Raw genomic sequence first — 19739 nt, 5'->3', positions numbered from 1 at the left:
GACACTTAATTTTGTCTCATTTCTCTCTTCCCACTTTCAGCTGAGAAGGTTTTCTCAATCCCTTAATGCTGAGTCCCAGCTTATTTTAGGATTTCTGTCCCACATTGCCAGGAAGGTCCAGACCCCTGGGAGTCACGTCCCACTTAGAGAGATGGAGGATAGTGAGTTTGCTTGTCATGTTGGCTGAGAAAGAGAGGCCACATCTGAACAACAAAAGAGGTTCTCTTGGAGGTGACTCTTAGGCCCAATCTCAAGTAGACTTAACCTATCCTTTGCGGGGCCAAGTTTCATGTGAACAAACCCCAGGATTGGAGGTTCAGCCTATTGCTTTGGTTGACCCCACTGCTTGTGAGAATATCACAAATTCTCTACTTGGGGAAGTTGAATTTTCCCCCTTTCTCACCACTCCCTCAAGGGGACTTTGCAAATACTCCTTTATTCACTGTTCAAATCACTCTGGGATTCATTGGGGCATCACTCTGGACAAACCTACAAAATTTTATGCCCTACTCAAGGTTCCAGGTACTTATGGTGTTAAGCTGTCCACACAAGTCACATCAGGAACTGCACTAGTCAAAAAATAAATTTTGTACCAAATAAACATTTGTTGCTTTAGTATCACACATAAGTTAAAATTTTACAATGTGAATTACCATCTGTTTTCAACACCCTGCAGTATTGACATTGCTTTGTTCTTCCTCATGCAAAAACATTTAAAAATTTTTACATTTAGTCACTATCATTGTACACTCTAGGCATTCCTAGATTATACCATCTCAATTTTTACCATCTATCTTTCTTTCTATTTCATTTATGCCCCCAGCCCTCCTCCCTCTACCATTCTCACATTCATACTCCTGCTTACTTTTGGTTACAGCTTGCATGGAACATCTTTTTTCAGTCTTTTTCTCCTATTATTTGGACTGCAGAAGCTTTTCTAACTTGATGAGACCTTTTCTATCTGGACTTTTCTCACATCTTTCCGTTTCTCCTTGAAAAGCAGCAATTTTCACTTCAGCTTGTCTTTTTCTTGAAATATCTTGCTAAAGGTAGCCAGTAGTGACCAACACACTCCATCTCTCTGGCTCTTTCTGTCACTTTTCTGAGAACAACAGGCTCAGTATACACTTGATCTGTTATAGGCAGGAGTTATTTGCAGGCAGTAGTTTTTTGTTGGTTGTTTTTTTTTTTCATTTTTCTTTTTATTTTTGTTTCAATTTTTTTTATTGAGAAAAATCCTCACACATAACCTTCTATACATGGTGTACAGTCACTGGCTCACAGTATCATCAGGTAGTAGTGTATTCATCACCATGATAATTTTTTAGAATATTTGCATCACTCAAGAAAAAAATAAAAAGAAAAAAGAAAAAACTCATACATACCATATAAACCTTACCCCTCCCTCTCGTTGACCACTAGGTTTCTATCTACCAATTTGTTTTACCCTTTTCCCCCTTATTATTTATTTATATCCATATTTTTAGCTCATCTGTACATACCCTGAATATCAGGAGCATCAGACACAAGGTTCTCACAACCACACAGTCACATTGTAAATGTTATATCTTTATACAGTCATCTTCAAGAATCTAGGCTACTGTAACACAGCTCAACAATTTCAGGTACTTCTCTCTGGCTGCTCCGATACAGCATAAACTGAAAAGGTATATCTATATAACGCATAAGAGTAATCTCCAGGATGACCTCTTGACTCTGAAATCTCTCAGCCACTGAAACTTTATTTTTTCTTTCCCCTTTTGGTCAACAAGGCTTTCTCGGTCTCTTGATGCTAGATCCTGGCTTATCCCAGGCTTTCTGTCCCCTGTTGTGGGCAGAAGTTATATCATGATACAGCAAGTTCTCCAGCATTCCTCCCTGCCATCTGGATCCAATGACTGTGCCAAAGGCATGTAGTTTAGGTTTTTGTGACCTGTAGCTCACTTCAAGATCCTCATTTCTGTATTAGTCTGGGTGTGGTCAAGAAAACAGAAACCTATCCATGTATTTAACCTAGGGAATTCAAGGCTTGCAAAACCATTGTCAAGGCTAGTGGAAGAGGTGGGGCTGCCAAAGCCAGGAAAAGCTGATATTAGCTTTCAGAAAATTAGGAAATACAAGAATTGTCAGAAATGGGCCTCAGTAGCATCAAAGAGAGTGATTTTCATTAGAGTGCCCAGAGACTGTTATAAAACATCACATCTGCCAAATGCCAAAGCCATGCTCCAGGTTGCTCCTGCTGGAGCCATCCTGCCTCCACGTCTTTTCTTCTTGGAGTGGTTGAGCCTCTCTCTGTGGGCTAGATTCTGCTAGACAAGGGAGTGCAAAAAGGCCAGGAGGAAATGGTGCTTCATTGCCAACATACATCCAGCACTTAAGCGTCTTTTACATTGATGGGAAACTTTTAGAAAAAATAAGAAAAACAATCCTGAATATATGGCCATTAAATTATGTTTCAGATAAAAACTGGGTATAAAATATAAATAAAATTTCATTTTTATAATTATTTTTGTTTGTAGACTATAAAGCAATTTGCAAAATAGGAGAGGGAACGTTTTCTGAAGTTATGAAGATGCAGAGCCTGAGAGATGGGAACTATTATGCATGTAAACAAATGAAACAACACTTCGAAAGGTAGGCAATTAGAGACATGGGTAAGGGTAAATGCAGAGATAAGTTTAAATCAATAAAGTCAAGTTAATGTTCATGACTAAGTTATATTCATTTAATAATTGAGATACAATCTGAGTTCTTTGGGCATTGAGAAATTGAGGATTATGGGTTAATTTTGTTTATCATTATGGAGTTTACTCATGTGCAGCCTTACTGTAATACCAGATAATTAATGCTCATAAAAAATTTAAACTGTAAAAGTATGCCTCACTTTATACATCTCTATGTTGCTAAAAGTGCAGTGTGTGTTGGATTTTTATAAGTGAAATTATCATCTAAGTGTATAGGTCCTTGTGATTTAAAGGAATTCCACTGTGAATCATTAATATGTTAATATACTGAAAAATAAAGTCTAAGAAAAATGGAGAACTTTTGTTTGTTGAAGTGATGTGTTGCCTTTCGTGAAGAGGCACTCCATGGAGGGCTGCTGCAGCTCTACAGAGCAGCCTTTAATCTCTTGGGGTGTGTTGACTTCTTACGTTTGTCATACTAATTCATTAAAAACCAGATATAGTTAGGAAACTCTATCAGCATAATCGAGTAAATGCTCACCGGATTGCAACTCTTACACTTTTTTGAGGGGTGGGATGAAATTGTACCTGGGTGGTTTGCACGCAGATGAGCATTCTACCCCTGAACCACCTGTGTGCACCTTTAGCTCTCACACTTTTTTTGGGGGGGGGGGGGTGCATGGTCCAGGAATTGAATCCAGGTCTCCCGTATGGAAGGCAAGCATTCTACCACTGAACCACCCATGCACCCCACACTTAATAAAGCAGACAAAACCCAGCTTTTAATTTTTTTGAAGATCAAAGGAATTTAAACCTCTAAATGTCCAAAGCAAATTGTTAAAAATTCCTCCACATTGATGCAGATCCTTCTAAAGTGTTTTGGAGTGAAAATCTTGATTTCCTATTTTAAGTATGAAAAATTATTTCTCAGATGAGAAAAGGGGCATAGGAGAGGTAGCATGTCAGATGGCATGAGGCCAGTGTCTGCCTGCATTTCATCCTCAGGGTGTCCTCCTTGGCTAGGGTGAGGAATAGAGCTGAGAGCTAACTTGCCTAGTGTGCCTCTAGGTCCACAGTGGGCAGAGCTGGGTTTGATTCCAGGTTGCACAGAGGCTGGATCCTTGTTCTTGACTGCTTAGCAGAGGCAACTTAAGACCACTGCCAGGACTGAGTAGATCCTTCTCCTTTTCTCTGTTCTGTTACCTCTTCCTCTGTGTAATTTGCATTCTCTGTGTTTCTTCCACATTTATCCCCATCTCTACTTTCACCTTTAACTAATCCTAAGAGAGACTTTGATGCTTAGCGTGCTGAATATGGGATAGCTAAAGAACAGACTTCTGAAACATTCACTTCTGAGAACTGCACTGTAAACCTGTAGCTGATGAAGTGAGCTGCAGGATGCAGTGCATTTCTGCAGGCAAGAGCCACTGATGAATGCTATAATTAGTGGGCAGACAGGATTTATGCTCAGCCTTAGACTGTCTCCCCAAAAATATTCATTAATTACTGGGGTGGTTTAACATATGCCCACAAATTCTTTGATATTTCTCCCTCCAGAAGGCAGAGTTGAATTTCCCTCCACTTGAGTGTGGTCTGATCTTAGTGACTTGCTTCTAACAAACAGAAAATAGAAAAGAAAAGACAGTAACTTTACTGTGAGAAATAACAATAATAAATGAGAAAATGACTTTAAAAGAAACCATAGTAAGGATACCAAACTAAATGATTACAGTTACCATCACTAATAAGACATATTGATATCATGTGCCCCCTGAAATGGTAGGATAAAAGAGACATATGCCCTCTATGGTATTCTTCCCTCAAAGCCATAGTCACAGTTTAATTATAAGGATGCACCAGAAAACCCAAATTGAGGGCCAAATACCTGTTTAGTACTCCATGGAAACTGTCAAGGTCATGAAAAACAAGGAAGGTTTGAGGAACTGTCACAGATTGAAGGAGACTAAGTAGATGTGACAATTAATTACATAATGGTGCCCTGCATCCTGGAAGAGAAAAGGACCTTAATAGAAAAACTGGGGAAGTCCCAGTGAAGTCTGTAGTTCAGCTAGTAGTATTGGACCAGTGTTGTTTCTCTGTTTTGAGGAATGTACTATTGTTATGTAAGAGGTTAACTTTCTGGGAAGCCAGGTGAAGGGAAATCTCTGTACTAGCTTTACAACTTTTTTTTTTCAGTTTAAAATTGTTTCAAAATAAGATTTGAAACAAAGCAAAACAAAATATAAAACAACCACAGGAGACATGGGAGGAAGCCCAGGCCTCTTCCATGAATAAAAGCATAGCTTTTCTTTCTGATTTGTAGGAATAAATGATTTTTTTGGTTTCTTCTAGGGAAAGACTGCTTTTGGTGTGATCTCTAGGAATGAGATTGCAGATAATTTGTTGGATGTTCCAAGAGACACTGCCACTTAGTACATGTTTAATGCTGTTCTTTTTTTTTTTTTCTTCCTTTTGTATTTTAACCGTGAAACATATTTCTAGTGTTTAGAGTTCTGGAGTGTCTATCATCATTATTGAGCAGTTTAAACTAATAAGATTATTATTAAATGAAGAAGAATTCATGAGTTCATTTTAGATACCTCTGAAAAAAAAGTTTCTCTGGGGTGATGGAAAAGTTTTGGTAATGGATGGTGGTGATGGTAGCACAATATTGTGAATGTAATTAAGACCCCTGAATTGTATACTTGAAAGTGGTTTTAATAGGAAATGTTATGTTATATATATGTTACTGTTCTAATTTGCTAGCTGCTGGAGTGCAATATACCAGAAACAGAATGACTTTTTAAAAGGGAAATTTAATAAATTGTTGTTTACAGTTCTAAGGTCGAGAAAATGTCCCAATTAAAGGCACCAATAAGAGGTTACCTGCACTCAAAATAGGTCGTTGAAATTCAACTGGGAAGTCACGAATATGGCAATGTCTATTAGCTTCCTCTCTAGGCCTCTTGCTTCATGAAGCTCCCCCAGAGGTGTTCTCCTTCATCTCCAAAGATCGCTGGCTGGTGGGCTCTGTGGTTCTCCTCATTCTGTTGTGATTTTGTGGCTCTCTCCTCGTTCTCAGGAGGAACTCTCTCCAAAATGTCTCCTCTTTTATAGGATTCCAGTAAACTAATCAAGACCCAAGTAGAATGGGTGGAGTCACATCTCCCTTTATTCAAAAGTTAATACCCAGGGCTGGCCATGGCTCAGCAGACAGAGTTCTAACCTACTATGCCAGAGACCTGGATTTGATTCCCGGTGCCTGCCCATGCAAAAAAAAAAAGTTGATACCCACAGTTGGGTGAGTCACATCTCTGTGGAAACAACCTAATCAAACCTATAGTACTGAATAGGGATTAGAATAAATGGTTGCTCCACAAAATTGATTAGGATTAAAACATGACTTTTCTAGGGTACATAAATCCTTTCAAACCAGCAGAGTTAGCATAACAAAAATTAAGAAACAAAAGCAAAACAACCATTCGTGCTATATTTAGCATTGCGTAAATGAGTCTTCAATGCACAGCTGTGTAGGTGATGAAGCTTTAACAAAGGAAAGTCACACTCAGTGAAAGGCAGACTGTGGTTGGTATTTGGAGCCTTGGCCCCACCCCCTCCAAGGTTTACTTATTTTTCCTTTCCTTATGATTTAATTGAAATAGAAATTGATGTTTGATTTTAAGTAACTTGTGTAATGATCTTTGCTAATGTGAGGTCCAGGGAGGGTAAAATGAATTGTTGCATTAGTTCTGTATCAGGAAGGGTACTCTCAGCTCCTGGGGATTATTTTCCTTCAGTTGTTCATAGCCTTGTTAGGGATAACGAAGTTAGTTACTTGCGGAGTTCTGCAACATGACTTCCTTTCGATATCTTTTCTGGTGTTACTTGCGGAGTTCTGCAACATGACTTCCTTTCGATATCTTTTCTGGTGTATCCTTAGAATTTCCTTCCACCCATACTCAGTACTCAGCAGATCACAGTTAATAAGAAGCCCTTTTTTTCCTACATTTTTTTTTTCTGTATTCTCTGTATAGAAATGTTATAAAGAAATGGAATGAGCCTCTTCTTTTTTTTTTTTTAAAGTCCTCGTCTTGGTTTTTGTGGGTGCTCTCTTTGTGCCTCTGAAGCAGTAAGACTTAACTCTCATTAAAACACATTTGCTAAGCCTACTCAGTACTCAGCCTGGGGTTTCTAGCTCAGAACTAACAGCTGTGCCTCTTTTAGTTGTGTGATCTTGGTCAAATTCCTTAATCTCTCTGTGTCTTTCTTCATTTATAAAATGGGGATAACAACAGTATCTACCTTGAAAGGTTGTTATGAGGGTTGAATTAAATGATGTACATAAAGCACTTAGTACAGTGCTGGCACAAAGTAAGTTACCAGACAGATCAGTTCTTACACCATAAATGACATAAGTAGGATATGAAGAATATTTTGAATATTGAAGTGAGCAAATAGTCATAATAATAGTGAATCCTGAAGCCTTCGTTTAGTAAGCGTCTGCTGTTGCCCACTCCATGCTAGGGTAATTATCTACAAATTGCATTTAATCCTCAGTGCTTCCCTAGGACAGACTGTTGTTGCCATCTTTCAAATAAGGACCCCACATTCAGAGAGATTAAGTTCCCTAACCTGCCCAGTGTCCCATAATTGGAAAGTGGGAGAGCTGATTCTGGGACCCAGCCTGCATGGGTCTAGAGCCTGTGTTCTTTCCAATGTTCTTTGCTGCTGCAAAATGTGATGCAATTACTTTTATAAAAATAAAGTCTGCTTTGTAAGGTTATAAATAAAAACAAAGCCAAGAAATTCATGAGTCACTCTGAAAACTCTTTTATTTAAAAACAAACAAACATGTAATTATGGAAAATTGCAAATATACAAGTAAACAGAATAGTGTAGAAATCCCCAGATGCCCAGTCCAGAATAAACAATCCTGTGATTTTAATTTAGCCTTTTCTTGTTGTGGTGTGTTATCTTTTTAAATTATTGCTGGGTTTGGTAATATTTTGTCATAATAAAGTAACATAAAATAGCATAATAAAAGTAAAAATACTATTTATGTTCATAATAATTTTCTTGGAAAATCTTTGTTAAACAATTTTTTTTTATTTTGTATTTTTCTTTATTAGAGTAGTTGTGGGCTTACAGAACAATCATACAAAAATATAGGGTTCTCATGAACCACTGTGGTGGTTTGAAGCTATATGTATCCCAGAAAAACATGTTCTTAAAGTTAATCCATTCCAGTGGGTGAGAACCCATTGTAAGTAGGACATTTTGATGAGGTTGTATCAGTTAAGATGTGTCCCTCCTCAATCCTAGCATAGGTATAATCCAATCACTGGTCATTTATAAGAGACTCAAATACAGACAGAGAGGAGAAAACCACAGGAAAAAGCTGAATAACAACTGAACTCAGAAGCAAAGGGAGAGTACAGGAGACTCTGCCATGTGCCTTGCCATGTGTCAGAGGACTCAAGGATTGCTGGCAGCCAGCCCTAGAACGTTGGTCTTCAGGAGGAAAGCATCACCTTAATGATGCCTTGATTTGGACTTTCTTTTAGTCTCAAGACCATAAACCAAAAAAATCTCATTGTTTAAGCCAGCCCATTTCATGGCATTGCTCGAACAACCTGGGAAATTAAAACAACCACCCTATTATTAATACCTTGCATTGGTATGAAATATGTTATAATTGGTGAAAGCACATCTTAATAATTGTACTATTATCTATAGTCCATGGATTAATTTAGGGTTTACAGTTTGTGTAGTGCAATTCCATCGTTTTTTGTTTGTTTTGTTTCTTGTTTTTTATCTTTTTATTGAGAAATATCCACACACATACAGTCCAACCATGTTATGCAATCAGTGAGTCACAAAATCATCACATAGTTGTATATTCTTCACCAAGATCATTTTTAGAACATTTGCACCACTCCAGAAAAAGAAATGAAAAGAAAAAAAGAACTCATACATCACATCCCATACCCCTTACCTTTCCCTCTTACTGACCTTTGGTGCTTAAATCTACCCATTTTTTTTACCCTTTATCTCCCCTTTTTAATTTATTTTTTATCCATTTTTTTAACTCATCTGTCCATACCCTGAATTAAAGAAGCATCAGGTATAAGTTTTTCACAATCATATAGTTACAGTATAAAAGCTATATAGGGTGGGTCGTGGTGTCTCAGCAGGCAGAGTTCTTGCCTGTGATGCCAGAGACCCGGGTTCGGGTCCCGGTACCTGCCCATGTACAAAGAAAAAAAAGGTTATATAGTTATATAGTCTTCTTCAAGAATCAGGGCTTCTGGAACACAGTTCAAGAGTTTCAGGTACTTTCCTCTAGCCATTCTGTCTAATTTGTATGCTGCCAGAATGCTATGTACCAAAAATAGAATGGCTTTTAAAAAGGGGAATTTATTAAGTTGCAAGTTTACAGTTCTAAGGCCATGAGCATGTCCAAATTAAAGCAGGACTATCAGAATATCCAATCTAAGGCATCTAGGGAACGATATCTTGGTTCAAGAAGGTTGATGACATTCAGGATTTCCCTCTCAGCTGGAAAGGCACACGGCAAGATCTGCTAGCTTTCACTTCAATGGCTTCCCCGGGGCTCTGACTGTTTTTTTTGGCTCTGTCAGTTCTGGTGACTCTTGTGTCTCTAGAGTTTTTTCCAAAATGGTTCCCTCTTAAAGGACTCTGATAAGCAACCCCACCTTGAATGGATAGAGACATATTTCCATGGAAAGCATCTAATAAAAAGTTACCACCCAGCAATATTGAATGAGGAATAAAGGACATGGCTTTTCTGGGGTACATGATAGCTTCAAACCAGCACACACTCCAAAACACCATAAACTAAAAAAGGATATCTATATAATGCATAAGAAGAACCTACAGGATAACCTCTCAACTCCATTTGAAGTCTGTTAGCCACTGAGACTTTATTTTGTCTCATTTCTCTCTTCCCCTTTTGGTCAAGAAGGCTTTCTTATTCCCATGATGCCAGGTCCTGACTCATCCCCAGGAGTCAAGTCCCACATTGCCAGGGAGATTTACACCCCTGGGAGTCAGGTCCCAAGTAGGGGGTAGGGCAGTGAATTCACCTGCCAAGTTGGCTTAGAGAGAGAGAGGCCACATCTGAACAACAAAAAGGCCCTTGGAGGTGACTCTTAGGCGTAATTATCAGTAGGCTTAGCTTCTCCTTTATAAGAATAATCTTCACAGGGGCAAACCCCAAGATTGAGGGCTCAGCTTACTGAATTTGTTGTCCCCACTGCTTGTGAGAATATCAGGAATTATCCAGATGGGGAAGTTGAATATTTCCTCCTTTCTCCACAGTTCTCCAAGGGTACTTTGCAAATACTTTTTTATTCTCTACCCAAATTACTTTGGGATATATCGGGGCATCTCACTAACCTGTACAAACCAACAAGATCTCACATCCTAGTCATGATTCCATATAATTATGGTGTTCAAGTAAACTGATCATACAAGTTGAATTATATAATGTGCTGCCTAAAATATAAATTTTATACCAAATAAACATCTCTCCCCTTGATTTTTTTTTTGGTCATGGGCAAGCGCCAGGAACCTAACCTGGGTCTCTGGCATGGCAGGTGAGAATTCTGCCACTGAGCCAGTGTTGCACTGCCCTCTCCCTTTGATCTTACATAGAGATTGAAGTTTTAAAATATGGGCCATATCCTTTACCCAATATTCTGATTTACCTCAGTGCTATCCAGAGCAACTTCATTCATAACTCTAGACAAAGTCTCATTACTTTTTCAGTTTAACTGTTGCTGAATGGGGTAGTGCTGACTTTCATAGCTTCAGTGCTCTAATTCTGAGTCTCAGATGTGACATAAATGTCCAAAGTTTCAGGGAAAACCCAGGCTATATGTGAAATAGCTCAGTATCTCAGAATTTAGAAATATCAGTTACAATCCCTGAATTTATCTGACTGTTATAAGAATTTACAATCTAGGACCCTTTACAATAGGCCCCAACCCAATAACCCATGCTCTAGCTTCAGTTCTCTGAGTTTGTACATTCTAGTTAGTCCATATGAGTGAGGCATGATAATATTTGCCTCACTCTTTTTTTCTGCCATTTCATTTAACATACTGTACTTACAATTCCATATGTGTGTGTGTGTGTGTGTATATATATATATATATTTTTTTTTTTTTTCATGGGCAGGCTCCGGAAATTGAACCTAGGTCTCCAGCTCGGCAGGCGAGAATTCTTGCCACTGAGCCACCATTGCACTGCCCCCATAGATTTTTTTTTCAATCCATGTTTTTTACTCATATGTCCATACCCTAGATAAAGGGACCATCAGACACAAGGTTTGCACAATTGCATGATCACATTGTAAAAGTTATATCTTTATGCATCATCTTCAAGAAACAAGGCTACTGGAGCACAGTTCTACAGTTTCAGGTACTTCCCTAGCAACTCAAATACACCATAAACTGAAAAGGGATATCTATATAATGCATAAGAATAGCCTCCAGAATAACCCCTCGACTCTGAAATCTCTCAGCCACTGACACTTTTTTTTTTTCCATTTCTCTCTTCCCCCTTTTGATCAAGAAGGTTTTCTCAATCCCTTGATGCTGGGTCCCAGCTCATCCTGGGGTTCTGTCCCACGTTGCCAGGGAGATTCACATGCCTGGGACTCATGTCCCACATAGGAGGGGAGGGCAGTGGGGAAACTTACCATGTCGGCTTAGAGAGGTCACATCTGAGCAACAAAAGAGGTTCTCTGGGGGTGACACTTGGGCCTAATTTTAAGTAGGCTTAGCTTATCCTTTGTAGGAGTAAGTTTCATAGAAGTAAACCCTAACATCAGGGGCTCAACCTACAATTCCATAGATTTAAAAAAATGTATTCTGTACCATGTGTATTAATTAACATTTCCACTTTTCCCCACATTCAGATGTATTTCAGTGCTGTTAATTATGTTCATAATGTTGTGCTACCCATCACCACCATCCATTACCAAAACATTTCCATTGTTCCAAAGAGGAACTCTGTACATTTCAAGTCATAGCATCATATTTCCCATCTCCTACCTGCCCTCTGGTAGTCTGTGTTCTAGATTCTGGTCTATGAGTGTGTGTATTTTAATTATTTCATATTAGTGAGATCATACAATATTTGTCCTTTTGTGTCTAACTCATCTCATGCAACATGATATCTTCGAGGTTCATCCATGTTGTCCCGTGTCTAAGAACTTCATTCCTTTTTATGGCTGAATAATATTCCATCATGTGTATATATCACATTTTGTTTTATCCATTCATTGGTTGATGGACAGTTGGGTTGCTTCCATTTTTTGGTAGTTGGGAATAATGCCACTGTGAACATTGGTGTGCAAATATCTGTTTGAGTCCCTACTTTCAGTTCTGTTGGGTACGTACCTAGTAGTGGGATTGCCGGATATATAGTAATTTTATATTTAACTTTCTGAGGAACCGCAAAACTGTCTTCCATAGTGGCTGCACCATTTTATATTGCCACCAGCAATGAATGAGTGTTCCTATTTCTCTGTCCTCTCCAACATTTGTAATTTTCCATTTTTTTAGAGCAGCTATTTTAATTGGTGGGAAATGATATCTCAGTTTGGTTTTGATTTTCATTTTCCTGATGATTAATGCTGTTAAGCATCTTTTCATGTTTTTTTCTGGCCAATTATATATTTTCTTTGGAGAGATATCTATTCATGCTTTTTGCCCATTTTTAAATTGGGTTTTTTTGTTGCTAAGTTGAAGAATTGCTTTATATATTCTGGATATTAAACCTTTATATTGTATATGTAGTTTGCAGATATTTTCTCCCATTGTGTGAGTTTTCAAATTACTTTCATAATAAAGTCCCTTGAGGCACAAAAGTTTTACGTTTTCATTAGGTCCCACTTATCTATTTTTTTCTTTTGTTGCTTGTGCTTTGGGTGTAAAATCTAAGAAACCATTGCCTAACACAAGGTCTGAAGATGCTTCCCTACCTTTTCTCCTAGGAATTTGATAATTTTGGTCTTATATTTAGGTCTTGATCCATTTTGAGTTGATTTTTGTATGAAGTGTGAAGTAAGGGTCTTCTTCTTTCTTTAGCAAATGGAGATCCAGTTTTCCCAGCACCATTTGTTGAAGAGATTATTCTTTACCAGTTCAGTGGCCTTTGCCACCTTGTCAAAAATCATTTAGCCCTAAATGTGAGGGTTGACTTTTACACTCTCAAATCTGTTTCATTGTTCTTATGTCTGTCTTTGTGCCAGTACCATACTGTTTTCATTCCTGTGACTTTGTAATAAATTTTAAGATAGGGAAGTGTAAGTCCGCCAACTTCATTCTTCTATTTCAAGATGGCTTTGGCTATTTGGGACCCCTTATCCTTCCATATAAATTTGATAATTGGCCTTTCCACTTCAGCAAAGAAGGTTGTTTGGATTTTGTTTGGGTTTGCCTTGAATCTATAAATCACTCCAGGTAGGATTGACATATTAACAATAGTCTCTCAATCCATGAACGTGGAATGTATGTCCTTCCATTTATTTAGGTCTTCTTTCAATTCTTTAGCAGTGTTTTATAGTTTTCTGTGTACAAGTCCTATACCTCTTGGTTAGATTTATTCCTATACATATGATTCTTTTAGTATTTTTTCTTGATTTCTTCTGATTGTTCAGTGTTTGTGTATAGAAATACTACTGATTTTTGGGTGTTGATCTTGTACTCTTCCACTTTGCTGAATTCATGTTTTAGCTCTGGTAGCTTTTTTGGGAATTTTTAAAGATTTTCTTTATATAGGATCATGTCATCTGCAAATAGCAAAAGTTTTTATTTCTCCTTTATAATTTGGATACCTTTTATTTCTTTTTTCTTGCCTGATTGCTCTAATGAGAACTTCTGGCATAATGTTCTAACAATGGTGACAGTGGACATCCATGTCTTATTCCTGATGTTAGACGGAAAGTGTTCAGTCTCTAAGCCTTGTATCAGTAAGGTAGGGTGTTAACTGTGGGTCTTTCATAATATGTTCTTTATTATGTTGACGAAGTTTCCTTTGATTCCTATCTTTCAAAGTGTTTTTATCAAGAAAGGATGCTGAATTTTGTCAAATGCCTTTTCTGCATAGATTTATTTGTTTCCCTTTCAATTTGTTAATGTGGTATATTACATTAATTGACTTTCTTATCTTATACATCATGACCAAGTGGGCTTTATTCCAGGTATGCAAGGTGGTTTAATTCTTTTAATGTGCTGTTGGATTCGATTTGCAAGTATTTTTTTTTTTTTGAGGATTTTTGCTACTATATTCATTAGAGAGATAGTCTGTAATTTTCTTTTCTTGTAGTATTTTTATCTGACTTTAGTATTAGGGTGATATAGGCTTCGTAGAATGAGTTTGTCCTTCTCTTCAGTTTTTAAGAAGAGTTTGACCAAGATTTGTATTAATTCATCTCGGAATGATTGGTGGAATTCCCCTGTGAAGCTATCTGGTCCTGGGCATTCTTTGTTGGAGGTTTCTGATGACAGATTGAATCTCTTTACATACGAGTGGTTTGTTGAGGTCTTCTATTTCTTCTAGAGTCAATGTACTTGTTCATATGTTTCTAGGAAATTGTCCATTTCACCTAAATTGTCTAATTTGTTGGTGTGTTGTTCATAGTATCTTCTTGTCATCTTTTCTGTTTCTGTGGGGTCAGTGGTAATGTCCTCCCTCTCATTTCTGATTTTATTTGCATCTTCTCTCTTTTTGTCTTTGTCAGTCTAGCTAAGGTTTTGACAATCTTATGTACTTCCAAGAACCAACTTTTGGTTTTATTGATTCTCTCTGTTGTATTTTTGTTCTCTGTTTCATTTATTTCCATTCTAATATTTATTTGTTTATTTCTGCTTGCTTTGGGATTGGTTGCTGTGCTTTCTCTAGTTTCTCCACGTGTTCAGTTTGGTCTTTGTTTTTAGCTCTTTCCTCCTTCTTAATGTAGACATTTTGGGCTATAAATTTTCATTTGCTGCAGCCTATAAGTTTCGATATATGGTGTTCTCTTTTTCATTTGTCTTGAGATATTTACTGATTTCTCTTGCAATTTCTTCTTTGATCCACCGATTAAGATCATGTTGTTTAACCTCCATATACTTGTGATTTTTCCAGTTCTCTGGCTGGTGTTAATTTCCAGCTTTATTCCATTATGATCAGAGAAAGTGCTTTGTATAATTTCACTCTTTTTAAATCTATTAAGACCTGTTTTGTGCCCTAGCATGTAGTCTGTCCTGGAGAATGATCCATGAGCACTTGAGAAGAATGGGGTGCAATGTCTGTATATGTGTATTAGGTCTAGTTCATTTATCATATTATTTAGGTTCTCTGTTTCTTAATCGATCCTCTGTGTGATAATCTATTACGATGTGTTGAAGTCTCCGACTATTATTGTAGAGACATCTATTGCTCCCTTCAGTTTTGCAAGTATTTGCCTCATGTACTTTGAAGTACCTTGGTTAGGTACATAGATATTTATGATTGTTATTTCTTCTTCGTAAATTGTTCCTGTTATTAGTATATAATGCCCCTCTCTTTTTTTTTGCTTTAATACAAGTATTTTTTTTTGACTTTTTAACTTTTTATTTTGAAGTAAATTCAAACTTACAGGACTGTTGCAAAATAATACAAAACCCATACAGAGAGCTCTAATATACCCACCCCCAGATACCCAGATCCATCAACTTTTAACATTTTGCCACGTTTGCTATTTCTTTTTATTATGTATCTATCTGTCTATCTGTCTATCTATCTATCTATCTATCTATCTATCTATCTATCTATCTATCTACCTATCTACCTTTCTATCCATCCATCCATCATTCATCTACTGATCCATCCATTTAACTACCCATCTATTTACCTATCTGTCTATCTATCTAAATCTTTCAGAGTAGGTTGTATACATCATGCTCCTTGAACACTTAATGCTGCCATGTACATTTCCTAAGAACAAGGATACTCACTTACATATCACCTTTAGTGCAGTTATCAAGTTCAAGCAATTTAATAGTGATAAAAAGCTTACAGTCTATGTTCAAATTTTTCATATGTCCCAGTAATGCCTCTTTGAGCCTTTTCTCCTCCTTTGCTATATCCCATCCAGGATGATACCTTTAACTGCCATTGTCTCTTTATCACTCTCTGTGTGTGTGGCAACATATACGCAACTTAAACTTTCCCACCTCAACCCCTCATTCAGTGGTATTAATCACATTTACAATGTTGCAGTACCCTCACCACCATCTGTTACTAGAACTTTCCAATCACCCCAAACAGAGACCCCCTACCCATTATACATTAACTCCCTGTTTCCCCCACCCCCCACCCTCATAAACTGCACTCTATTTTCTGTCTCTATGAGTTTGCACATTCTAGATATTTAATACAAGTATTTTTAATAAAAATTCAAAATCTACATTAAATCAGGTAATCAGGAAATCTAAGGTATACAAGCTTCTATCGGCTTAGAAAAAAATGAAAACACAGTTTATAATAAAACCTTTTAATTCAAAATAGTCTAATTTAAAGAAAATGTTATTATGTTTAGTTGATCAGAGAGGGTTTTGCCCTTTAAATTAAATGTTTCACCTGAAATATGGAAAATGTATTATTGTAAAAATTCAAACTCAGAGTACCTTTCCAAATTTTCTGGTTAATTTGCATCATCAACCAAATTCTTCGCTTCCAAAAGGCAGACAGAGTTTTTAATTACTTTTAGATAGGCACTTAAGAAATGGTTTTGATGAGGAGAAAGCCCCCAAAGATTGTGAATCATCCTATTAACTCCTGGGAAAAATGAGACTCTAAACAAAGCAAACCTTCTAGAACTCCCTTCCACTACCTAGAAATAATAATTACTTCCAGGTTCTTCCTGACAAAAATAAGAATGAGGGAAGGACACTAAAACATTCTACTCTTGTGTATTTAAAAGGAGATTTAGGAAATTCAGCACCTTTATATCAATCTCTCTTTGCTCTTTCAGTGTACTAGAATAGTTACCACACTAGGATCAGAGAATGTTGCGATTTCCTCATATATTATCTATTCACTAACTAGCACCCTAGGAAAACAGTCTATTTTTGAAAAAAGGAGGGTGGAAGTAGAAAATCTCATAGGCCCCAACAAATGCTAAAGATAGAATTTTTAAAATTAGAGTGAGTTAGAAAAATCAGAATTAGTTAAATTGAGATAATCCCAGCGTTCCAGTAATTCTCTCCTAGATACTCAGCCACATGATCCAGACAAGAAAAATGGTTAAGAAATACCAGATGGTCATGTAATAATTTCTAACCAATACTTAAAAGAAGAAGAGGAAGACAGAAAGAAATAGAATGGGGAAAAAAACCGGGATGGCCTTATTAAAACATTGTGGAGTTACCTAGCAGCAACATTTGTAAAAGCTTTTGTAAATTTGCATAATGCTCCTATGCAATTCTTCCCTATGAGGAAGCACAGTCCTATAAATAAATCATAACTTGAGATTTTGAAGACAGATCATTTGCAATGTTTATAATTGTTGTATCTTAAAACAATTCTGTCAATGAATAATTAAGACAAACATTAAGCCATTCTTAAAGTATTATTCCTCAGCTAATACTTATGAAGCCCAAACCTCAAAGTTGTTTTAGAATTAAAGCATTGAGCTAGAAAAGATTATTAATCTTTAGGGAAATACCTAAAGAATGTGATGCTGACATTATCTCCCCTATCACCTAATAACAACTCTCCTGGTCTACATTTACTTCCTTAAGTCCATTTACATAAGTCACAGTGATGAGTCTAACCGTAAACAATACTGCTCTTGCATAAGCTGACATCTGTCAAGATCTGTCATATCTGAAAACAGTATTCTCACAGGAAAGTAAAATTCTACTCAGTTGTGAACATCCTCTCTTTTCAGAATCTTTGATACATTTGGAGCTTAAGGAAATAATGGCACATTATTATACAAGTACTATAAATAAAAGTAATCAAAAGAAATAAAAGCAAACAACTTTCTTGAAAACCAAAGTTTTTGCTTTCTACAATAGCTCTTTGTTTTCTACAAGTCCATTTACATGATCAGAAGTTTGACATTTAAAAAAATAGCTTAATAAAAATACACTTATTCTACAAGCAGCCTTCATGGTCATTTCTTAAATTAAACTCACCATAATCAAATGAAAATAATACCATGTCCTCTTATTAAAAAAGAAATCCTCTTGTCACACAAAAAAGCAACTTTATACTTTATAGAAGTACATCTCCCTCTGTGTACACAGACTACATACAAAGGTTATCAGTATTTCTGAATGCAAAATGGAGTGCTTAAGTGAAGGTACTAAATTTCCTGTAATTACGAACTATTTACTCCCCACTGTGGAGTTGGTGTAATAACACAATGATAAATTCTATGTCTTAAATAACCAGTGTATATTCTTTTTGACATTTCTTAAAGCCATTGTAGGAATTGTCTTCATATATGTCCTATAGCTGTCCAAACCAATAGGGCAAGTATTCTAACACCAACTATGGAAAGTGGTTTTTACTGATTAAAAGAGCCAAAAGATTTGCAGTAAATCAGCAATACTGCAGTATAGGACTCTTGAGATCTATAATATCTGTTATAAAATTGACTTGCCACAAGGGACTAGGGTGGACATTTTTCTCAGACTTTTGGAAGGTAAAATTTCTTGAAAAGCATTTTCCTGAGAATTGACATTCTGCCAGACATATTTTGGGCCCTGATTCTGTGGGTCAGGGTGCTTGCTAGTGAGGAGCAAGTTTGGGTTGAGAAGATGTGAGAACATGTAGTGAATAGATGAAACTGAGGTTTGACCCTTGCACTCACCATTCTGGCTGTGATAGCTATTAGAATAGTGATAGATTTGTATTCTGGGCATAAACAGCTGCTGCCCCACCCTGCACCCCAAACTCCCTGCTGCCTGGCCCTTTCTCCAGCATGCCCCAGACCTCCCTCCCATTTAACCAGCAACCAAAGATTTTGTTCCTGGTTCAACAGCGGCCCTTTAGTACCCTGCTCAGCATGGTTGAGTGGGTGTTTTCTAACTGATTGTTGACCATGTGAAGCCAGTGGTTAACATTTTTAATATTATCCTGGGTATGAGGAAGAAAATAGGGTATAGTAATGAAAAGGGGATCTCAAACTTTTTAGTCAGAAATATTCTTATATTCATGGGTGGGCAATGGTGGCTCAGTGGCAGAGTTCTTGCCTGCCATGCCTGAGACCCAGGTTTGATTCCCAGGGCCTGCCCATGCAAAATTTTTTTTTAATTCTTATATTTAGACTCTTTAATCAGGTTGTCCTTATATATCAGCCTCCCATTATTGGCATGAAAAAGGTTTGGAATATTCAGCTATATTGATTTAAAACAAAAATAATATAGTATTAGGTATAACTATTCTGAGTATAAGGTACAGAAGCTGTACCTTATACTATATGTTAAAAGGCATGAAATAGAGTTTTGCCAGTTTAAAGAAAGAAGATTTTCTTAGTTGGATCATTTCATAGCCTCCAAGATGGCAGCTCCTGGTTGACTTGGTTGATTAGTTGGGTGTGAATCCACATCCCCACTCCATGGGGAGGCATGTTTCTTAACAGCATTCTTTCTGGACTGTGACAGCCAGCCCAGCCCATGGGCCTCTGTTGCACTTGGAATTGGTGTGATTCTCAATGGGAATACAGTGTTGGAGCAGTTTTCATAAAGAAAATCCTGCAATTCTGATACACTTGTACCTGTGAGAGAGCGCCTGTCACCAGGTGAAGGAAATGAAAAAAATGTACAGCCTTCATTAATATAAGGAGGGGAGGGGTCTGCTCATGGAACTTTAAAATGCTTCTGTTCAGATTGTGCATACCTTGCTAATTTGGGTACTTCTCATAACTGATTAATAGAAATTTTACTATCTGTTCTTACATTTATTAATTAAGTATAAAAGAAACTAACAAGGTGTTCTGTCAGGAGCTTAAAGGGGAAATATTTTAATGTATTTAAAAGATAATGTGGG

At 37.0% G+C, this 19739-nt stretch overlaps 1 protein-coding gene across 3 annotated transcripts in view; it reads left to right on the top strand.

Annotated features, from left to right (window-relative positions):
- MOK (MOK protein kinase) overlaps window positions 1-19739 on the top strand; it is a 106383-nt gene that overhangs the window by 25605 nt on the left and 61039 nt on the right. For 2 of the 3 annotated variants that reach the window (XM_077123611.1, XM_077123610.1), the window contains exon 2: window positions 2520-2634. In XM_077123611.1, coding sequence (XP_076979726.1) covers window positions 2520-2634 — 115 coding nt within the window. Of the gene's footprint in view, window positions 1-2519; window positions 2635-19739 lie in introns of those variants that run through there. The other variant, XM_077123612.1, reaches the window with a different exon arrangement.

Source organism: Tamandua tetradactyla, chromosome 12, assembly GCF_023851605.1.
Source record: "Tamandua tetradactyla isolate mTamTet1 chromosome 12, mTamTet1.pri, whole genome shotgun sequence".
NCBI lineage: Eukaryota > Metazoa > Chordata > Mammalia > Pilosa > Myrmecophagidae > Tamandua > Tamandua tetradactyla.
This window is presented reverse-complemented; position numbering and strand designations above follow the sequence as displayed.